Source organism: Balearica regulorum, chromosome 2, assembly GCF_011004875.1.
Source record: "Balearica regulorum gibbericeps isolate bBalReg1 chromosome 2, bBalReg1.pri, whole genome shotgun sequence".
Classification (NCBI taxonomy): Eukaryota; Metazoa; Chordata; class Aves; order Gruiformes; family Gruidae; genus Balearica; species Balearica regulorum.
In genome coordinates, this window is record NC_046185.1 from 24,392,079 (window position 1) to 24,400,649 (window position 8,571).

General features: G+C 61.4%; 1 protein-coding gene across 5 annotated transcripts; it reads right to left on the bottom strand.

Moving 5' to 3' along the window:
- Positions 1–285: 285 nt before the first annotated feature.
- OSR2 (odd-skipped related transciption factor 2) lies at positions 286–6,443 on the bottom strand. 5 transcript variants are annotated; one of them, XM_075743630.1, is made up of 4 exons: positions 6,120–6,443; positions 2,356–3,082; positions 1,610–1,709; positions 286–853 (listed from the first exon to the last, which is right to left on the bottom strand). In XM_075743630.1, exons 2-4 carry the CDS (start codon positions 3,009–3,011, stop codon positions 671–673), a joined length of 939 nt encoding a protein of 312 aa, XP_075599745.1. In that variant the 5' UTR covers positions 3,012–3,082; positions 6,120–6,443; the 3' UTR covers positions 286–670. The 5 variants fall into 5 exon arrangements, with proteins under 5 accessions (XP_075599745.1, XP_075599748.1, XP_075599744.1 ...); XM_075743633.1 differs by having other exon boundaries at positions 286–771; positions 6,116–6,443; XM_075743629.1 differs by having other exon boundaries at positions 6,116–6,443.
- Positions 6,444–8,571: the final 2,128 nt, after the last annotated feature.

Consider the following 8,571-nt stretch of genomic DNA (forward strand, 5'->3'; position numbering starts at 1 on the left):
AGAATGTTCGGGGAAAATAAAAAAGTACAGAAGTTAATATTTAGACATTCATAGTATTAAGTAATAGAGCTATAAACTCTCAAATACGGCACTTTCATTTTACTTAACAATATGTAACACAACAGCGACAGTGAAAGAGGCCAAAACAAAAGCGATCACCAAAATTGTTGTGACAGTACAATTACCCGGCTAGGAAATTTATTCAATATGCTTTACCATTGCATTGACACAGCAGGGAAAAAAAAGCCCAAATGTTCAGAGAATAATACAACAAGGCAGGAGGTATTTGGAAAAAAAAAAAGGATTTATTTTGAAATACACTTTTAAGAGATAGTTTGCCTCCCCGATTTATTATCGATGTGCATCTGACACGACGATACGAAACAAACGAAGAAAACCACGTTCTGTACAGAGCTCTAAAATGAGCCGCGAGTATCTACAACATGAGCTTTACGCCTGGGTGTGGGTTGGAGAGGGGCCCGATCCTGCAGTCCGCACTCTCTAAACGAGTTTCGCAGACGTGTGGTAGGAAAGCTTGGCCCCGAGTCTGCGTGTGTGTCTCCGCGTATGTGTGTGTGTGTGTGTGCGTGTCTGTGAGCTCCTACAACACAGTCCTTGAGCAAAATGGGCAAGTGGGAGCTGCCGGAGCGGGCGCGGGTCCCTGGCTGCTCTAGAAGTCCTGCCGCGGGGTGTGAGTTAGACTGTGCCGCCGTAGATCACAGTTTCGCCTGAACACTTTGCCGCACTGCTCACAGTTGTAGGGCTTGATGTCTGTATGGGTAAGAAGGTGAGTTTTCAGATTACTTCTTTGATTAAAGGTTCTTCCACATGTGGGGCATTTGTGTGGAGATTCCTGTTCAGATTTGAAGCAAGCAAAGGATTAATCCTTCACAAACTACCGTTTTTAACGTATTACTGCACTTTTTTTTTTTATCGCAACGCACAATTTGAAATATCGGGGTTAAACACGACCGAGAACAGCCCCGGGCGGACGGGAGAATGCCTACCTCGCCCTGTCCTTCCCCAAAAGGGTTATTTTATAGTTCTCGATTCCTGGCATTTCGCGCTCCTGGGGCGCAAGGGAAAGCGGCCGCCGCGCCGTTCTCCCGCTCCGGGGCTCCCACTGCCCGCCCGGCGGCCGCGGCTGTCCCGGCGGGCGGACAGGGCGCTCCGCACCTCTCCGCATCGCGCCGCGTAGCCGGGCTTCCCCGCCGCCCTGCGCCTGCTGCCGCCGAGGCAGGGCTGGAGCCCTCAACGAAAAACGCCTCGAAACGGCGGCGTGGACAAAACCAAACCCGGGGCTCGCTCCTCGCCGCCAACCGCGTCCCCGCCGGCTTTACGTCCATCTCCCGCGGCCGCCGTTTTTACGCGGGACTCCCGCGGCCGCGGAGGTAACCGCCGACCGCTTCCCTTTCCCGGGGAGACACGGAGCCATCAAGTGCCGGAGCCCACTCGCTCCCCTCCGCACCGGAGCCCCGTCCCCCCGGCAGCCGCCCCCCCCGCCCCGCGGCGGGCCGAGCCGAGCCGAGCCGGGCCGGGCCGGGCCAGGCCAGGCCGGGTCCACGCCGGCGGCACACGCGCGGAGGAGGCCGGGGAGCGCCGGGCTCACCTGCATGTGTAGGGTTTTGTGGACCGCCAGGGTCCTGGACTGGCAGAAGCCCTTCCCGCACTCCTGGCACTTGAAGGGTTTCTCTTTGGAATGGATGTACCTGGAAGGCAACGCGAGGGGTGAGCGGCGCTGCCGGGAGCGCGGGGCCACCTGCGCCCGGGCCCCGCTCCCCCAAATCCCGCTCCCCCCAAACGCCCCCACCCCGCTCCTCCTCCCCCTCCCTCCCGTATAATTCTATTTATGGTTAAACTCCTGTATCGGTTCAAAACATTTGCAATAATTCGTATCGAGGCGTGATTGCCCTCTCTGGTGACAGATCGGGACAGCATCTGCCCCGGCGGCGGGATCCGAGCCCTCTCTCCCCCAAAGGCAGCGCGAATCCTCCGCACGGCGGCCGCGGGCATCGCTCGGCACCGGCCGCCGGGTGCGGAGGTGGAGGGGGGCGAGCCGGAGAGCGCCCACCTGCGCCCCGTTCTCCTCCCCGCACCCCCAGGACGGCGCTTCAGAAGCACAACAGCCCCAGGGCTTCACCCCAAGCCCCCAACGCGGGTGTCCGTCCCACGCAGAGCGAAGTTTTGGCTGCTCTGGCCCCTCCGCGGCCGCGGAGTTGGAAAGGGCGTTTTGCCGGCTCAGCCCAGAGTTGCCGGAGCGGCTCAGCTTCCCTCCCCACCCCCCCACCCCCCCTTCCAGCGGCTCCCCTCACCCCGGTTCCCCACGACCCGGCCCCGGTCGCGGTGGTCCCTCACCGGTGGTCCCGCAGGTGGTCCTGCCTCCGGAAAGCCTTGTGGCAGATGTCGCAGGTGTAGGGCCGCTCGTCCGTGTGGGTCCGCTCGTGGATGAGGAGGTTGTAGGACTTGGTGAAGTGCCTGCCGCAGAACTTGCAGATGAACTCCTTTTTCGTCTTGGAGGGCAGGCGGCCGCGGGAGGGCTTCCTGTCCGGGGACAGCTTGCTGATGCCCGACAGGGGCGAGGCCAGTCCGGGGCTCAGCTTGGCGAGCTCCCCCACCTTGGGGGGGTCCTCCTGCGTGGCGGCCACGGCCAGGTTGGCAAAGTCAAAGCGGGGCCTGTCCTTGTGCAAGGCTGGGAGGACGTGGGCGATGGCCCCTTGCTTGGGGTGGAAGAGGTGCGTGGCGAAGGGGAGCGCGGGGAAAGGGAAGCGGGAATCCACCAAGCCCTGGGCAGCCGCCATCTCCGTGATGGTGGAGCGGGTGATTTCATGCACATTGGGGTAGCCCAATGTCCAGTGGTTCATGTGCATGGTTTGCACGGCGCTGAGTCCATACAGACCTTGCAACTGGTCCACAGCTGCGGGGAAGGTGTTCACAGCCTGGAGGAAGGAGTAGTTGGTGAGCTGGAGGGACGGGTGCAGCGGGATGGGGGCTGGCAGAGCCTTGCTTCCCATCTTCCCGGGGCGGGCGCAGGCCGGCGGTGTAGCTGGTGCCTCTGCTGGGCTTTCGAGACAGGGAGAAAATCCTAGGAAGAAAGAGGGAGAAAGGAGGGGAAAGAGTTTTACTGAGAGCAGCGTGGTCCCCCTTTAGCCGAGGCGAACGCAGCGGCGGAGCCAGGGAGGACCAGGCACAGCTCCGGTGTGCTGCCTTCGTGGCCCCAGAGCCCCGCCGCAGCTCCGGTTCCCGTCCTCCGCCGGGGCCGGCGACCGGCACCGACCCATCGGCGCGATCACTTCGACCGGAGAAGCTACAGCGTAAAAAAAAAAAAAAAAAAAAAAAAAAAAAAAAAAAAAAAAAAAAAAAATCACTCCCAGAAACACCCACCTGAAATTAAAATAAAAATAAGGCAACCGAAGGCGCTCCAGATTCAAATTAAACGTATCGTGGAAAAATGCACCCGGAACGAAGCCGTGGCCGCTCCGCTCCTCGCCGCCGTCCCCCCGCAGCGCCCAGCCCGGGCCGCGGCCATCGCGGGGACCCCCCGGGGCCGGCTCCTTCCTGCCCCCCGCGCCGACCTGGCCCCCGGCGTCGCTCCCACCCTCCGCCCGGCCTCCCGCGGGCGCGGAGGCCCCGACCCCGACCCCTCCTGGCTGGGGCCTCCCCGGGAGGATCACGGTGCTCATGGAGAGCTGAGGCAGGGCTGGGAGGCGGCGGGGGTAGTGGGGTGAGATAAACCCCGCGTTTATCCCAGTTCGGGTGCTTATTTTTCTTCCTTCAACAACAACTCATTTATCAAGATAGCCGAGGGAGAGAGAAGGAGCTCCTGCCCCGCACGCACACCTCCTAGCCAGCCCCCCCGCCCCGCAGGTCTTAAATAAATCCACTTTGCGCTGAGATCCCTTCCAGATGGCCGGGGCCGCCCCACGCAGCCCGCCCGGGCCCGGGCGATCCCATCGGCGGCGAAGAAAGCGGCCGGCCCGGAAGCCTCCCCGGCCCGCCGAGGGCTGCCCGGCCCGGCGCTGCTCCGCAGCCGGCTCCCTCCATCCCGCAGGGCCGGGAACAGCGAGCGCAGCCCCCGCGGGACGGAGCCGTCCGGCCGAGCCCCCCGCACCCCCTCCGCCGTCCCCCGGCCGGGAGCTCCGCCGGAGCGGCGGGGCCGTGAGCTAATGAGCGGTGTGTGACTGTCAGAGGGTTTCACTCAACCCATTCAACCGAAACTGCCGGGCTCGCTTCTCCCGCCGCCCAGGGGGACCCCTCGGCGTCCCTGGGGAGACGCTCCCCTCCCGCGGGGCAGGGGGGCATCGGCGCGGGGGGCAAACCCCTGCCCTCTCCTTTTCTTTTTTTTTTTTTGGCTTTCTCTGCGGGTTCACTTCCAGCAGCCAAGCGGCTGCCACGACCCAGAAAAGCGGCGTCTCTTCCCCAGCGGAGCGAAAGCAAGCGCCGGGGTCTCTCCGGGCCTGTAAACAAGAGGTAGGGCCGAGGGTGCCCCAGCACCTCCTGGGATTTCGGTGGAGGAACTGGTAACGCGTAGTTTCCCAGATAAAAAAGACACTCTTTCCCTCGAAAAAAATCCCAAAACAAACCCCCCAAAGCAACAATAAAACTAAAGGAAACTGTCCGAGCGCAGAGCCCGCGCTCCGGGAGCGACGTCCCTGCCCCTCCGGGCCGCTGCCGCCCCGCAGCCCTCACCGCGGCCACACGGTTCGGGCCGCTCCGCTGGCACCGTGCAGCCTCCGGGTAGAAGGCGAATTTTCGATGTTTTTTTTCCTAAAATACCTTTCCTCCCTGTTTGTGGCACCGCGCTGAATTGGTCCTCCGGGGAAAAAATGCGGCAATGAGGTCGGGTGTGAATTGCAGAGTTACCCACCCCTGTTTTCGTTTTCCTTGAATCGTGGCTCTCCCGGATTTCCTCCGCTGCTGCCCAAATTTTCTCGTTTGTGATTGTATCGAGACCGGGGACGGTGTTATCGATACGACCTATTATATATGGCGACCTTTCTTTTTTTTTTTTTTTTTTTTTTGGGGGGGGGGGGAGAAGAAGGGGGTGGTTATATATAGATACTTATTTTTAAAGATGTCGTAGTGTGAGTTCCTATTCGCTTTCCTCCAGGAACTGACAGAGCGGCAATAAAATCGCTTTTCGCTGGCTCCTGCCTCCATCCCGGCTCGCTGCGGCTGGATTTCGAAGGGAGCCACCGGCTATGAGCAATGCCCGAGGTAGAGATGGGATTTCTGTAGGGCAGAGCTCGGACTTTTACAGCCGCGTTTTGCGGCTATGCGTGGGGATGTCACTGCAGGGCGCTCATTTCGTGTCAAAGAACCGAATCCTAAAAACTATTCCGAACAAGCAATCCGTATTTTAACGCAGAAACTTTTAAAACTACACCGTTGCTGGAACCACGGTACGTCTATTACTATTTGTACTCGGAAGTAACTTTGTTAAAACCTATCAAAAAAAGACTAGAAAGTGCCTTCGCGCGTGACTTTAAGGCTACTTCTAATAAGGTGCGGGAGTAAAGTCAACCAAAAACGGATGTTACTTAAACCTTGGCACTTCCTTTTCCCTTTCCATTCAGAGCGCTTAATTAAATTAAGCCCGGTATCTCGGCAATACGCCCCTCTCTACCTGCCTGCTGCTGACCTGCCGGCGCTCCGCTTCCTTCCGCGGCGGGGCCGAGGCCGTGTCCCGAGCGCTCCGCGGTCGTTCCCGGGGAGCGGGTGGGCCCCGGGGCGCCTCCGCTCGCCACCAGCCTCACCCGCGGTCGCCGCCGCCCGCTCAACCAGGTATATTTCCACGGACCAAGGACTCCTCCAGCGCGACCCGCGGGTCTGCCCCACAGTCCACGCACGGACCGGCTCCTCCCCGCGAGGAACTTCGCGCGAAGGACATCGGCCGCGCGCTCCGGGAGGCCCCCGCCCCTGGCCTCGCACCAACGCGCCCGCGGCGCGCGGGGGGGACCCGCAGCCCAGACGCCGCGGGGCTGCAAACTGAAAGTAAACCCGGCGGCCCCGCGCTCCCCGCCAAGGGGACGTTCCCCTCCCGGGGCCCGGCCGCGGCCCCCCGCCGTCCCGCTCCCGCCGACGGCAGCGGGGAGGGCGGGCTGGGGGAGCCACTTACCTACCGCAGTCGGCCGGTCCTCCCGGGGTAAAGCCGAGGCGGCGGCCGCGGCACCTTCACGGAGACATTAGATCCACAGCGGGGGCGCTCAGCGGGGCCGGGGCCCGGCGGCGGCCGGCATGTTGCGGAGGGCTGGGCGGCGGCTGGGAGCTCTGGCTGCGGCGGTCCCGGCGCCCCGGCATAGACGGCCGCCACCCGCCCGCAGCCTCCCCGCCTTCGACCCCGGCGAGGCTCGGCGCGAGTCTGAGCCGCCCCCTGCCCGGTCCATCACATTTCAGCGGTGAGTGGCGTGGAGCTCTGTCCCCGCCCGCCCGCCGCCGCCGGCCCACCCCGCGGCGCGCACAGCCCCGCGCTCGGGGCCGCGCCGCTCCGCCCCGACGGGACGGGACGGGTCCGCCCCCGGCCCGCCCCGCCGCGCCGGCCCCACTGTTTACTTGTGTTTGGGTAGCAACTGGGTTTTAAAGGGGCAGGACGCCCCCCCCCCCGCCACCCCCCACCCCAACCTCCGCGTCACCTAAGGTGACTTTTCCCTCCGAGAGCAGCCCGCCGCACCCCGCCCCGCTGCCGGCCGCGGCTGCGGGGATTTGCGCGCTCCCCGTGCCACACCGCCCGCCTCGGCCGCCCGTCGTGCCCCGTCCAGCCTACTACGCGCGGCGCGACTTGCTTAAATAGTTAAAATAACTCCCCAAAACCCAGAGCGTGGGGGTTTTGCGGGCGCCCACGTCTCCGAGGGGACCTGTAGGTGAAGGTAACGCTCACGTCCGAATGGCTCCGTGGCCGTCGCGTCGAGTCGCCCGATGGACCGACACTTCAGCCGGTCGGTTCTGCCCTTTCACAGATATTCAGGCGCCTAAAGGCAGACTCAAAAGGAGAGGAGAAGCGAAGCGGTGGCATCCCCGTGCGCGGTGACTAAGCACACAATCCCTACCTGGAACAGACAAATAGTTTCGAAAGCAGTTTCGATTTATTACCGGGGAATTTACTGCTAAATGGGGCCTCTGTGACCCTCTACAAATTTCTCGATTAAAGCACTGTATTCATTTTCGTCGTTAGCTGCAAGACGGTTGGTTGCATACAGCTAATTTGGGTTGAATTTTTATCTGTAACGTTATCTTGTTCTGTGCATTACTTAAATCACATGTATGGGGAATTTATTGTATAATCTGGACCGAAGATTGGAGGTAGGCTTTGAGAAGTATAAAAACACGCTACAAGAAATGGCATTTTAAAGCAGTTTTGAAAATGTTTCAAGGTAGAGTCTATGCCGGTTAATTCGAGCCCGCGAAAGAGAAGAGGACACAAGTGACGGCTGCATCGGGATTATTTTTCTACTTTTAGTACAGTCAGTAGAAAAATATTAATCAAAGAGAGGGAATAGGAGTCTGCAGAGGAAGGTTTGGAGGTGTCCCCTCGCAGGGCAGCGCAGCCAAGGCTGGCGCTCGTTGCAGCCCGCGGCTGCCGCCGGACGCCGGGCGCTCGGGCTGTTTTTTTTTCGTTTCTTTTCATAAAGTCCTGCTTCGAAAATGCCATGTTTTAAATCCCAATCACCCTAAATAAATTGTATTTCGTCTCCTCGGCAGTGAGGACACCGAGGTTCACAATTCTGGGAGAAGGAGCGATACTCCCGGGCCGGGTGCGGGGTGGGTGCGGGCGGCCGCGGGACCCCGCACGGGGTGAGGGCTCACTGGCCGCGGCCGGGCTGGGGGGGGGTCCGGCAGGACGCGGGGCCGGGAGCCGCATGCCCTCGTTGTTTTGCTTTCTCGAGTGAGGCCGGTTTCTTCAAGAACGAAGCGGAAAGAAGGCTTTACAGGGCATTTTCCGCCTCGCACGGTTGGCTTGCGAATGTCAAGGATGACCCCCCCGCTCAACGCAAGGATCGGAGGGGGGTTGTTTCGGGAGAAACATAATTTCTTGCCCTTTACAGCAAGGAAAAAAAAGCCGAACTTGCTGGAGAGAAAAAAAAGAAAAGAAAAAAGAAAAGAAAAGAAAAAACCCCACAATCAAACCAAAATAATAAAACCCCCCTCTAAAACAACCACCACCTCCCCAAAACCCAAACTGATCAGGCAACGAAAAAGCCTCAGAGCGGAGGGAACTGCGGAGGGGACTGGAGCGGCGCAGTTTGCTCCCCGGCCGATCGTGGTACGTTTCGGCAACGCCGGGAGCGGGGTAAGCCGCGCTCTCCCGTTATCGGCAGCGCAGCGGCAGCTCCGCACGTCTGCGCTTGCAGGGACCGCCCGCTGACCCCGGCGCGCCGCCGCCCGGCCCGGCCAGCAGGTGCGCGGCAAGAGCTGGCGGCGAGACCCGGCCGGTAACCTCCGCGCCGCCCGGCGTATCCGCACCCGCCGGAGCCCGGGATCGCTCGGACGTCGGGGGACTCCACGGCAGCGGGTGCCCGTCGAGCAGGGGTGACACTACGCGGGCACGGGCCGCCGGGTCCCGCCGGAGCTCCGCGC

Excerpts from the sequence above, each read along its gene's own strand:
- OSR2 (XM_075743630.1), bottom strand. The coding sequence starts at position 3,011 with ATGGGAAGCAAGGCTCTGCCAGCCCCCATCCCGCTGCACCCGTCCCTC. Across the intron at positions 1,710-2,355 it reads GACCACCTGCGGGACCACCG|GTACATCCATTCCAAAGAGA; the intron begins GTGAGGGACCAC and ends GTTGCCTTCCAG. Across the intron at positions 854-1,609 it reads ACAAAACCCTACACATGCAG|GAATCTCCACACAAATGCCC; the intron begins GTGAGCCCGGCG and ends AAATCTGAACAG.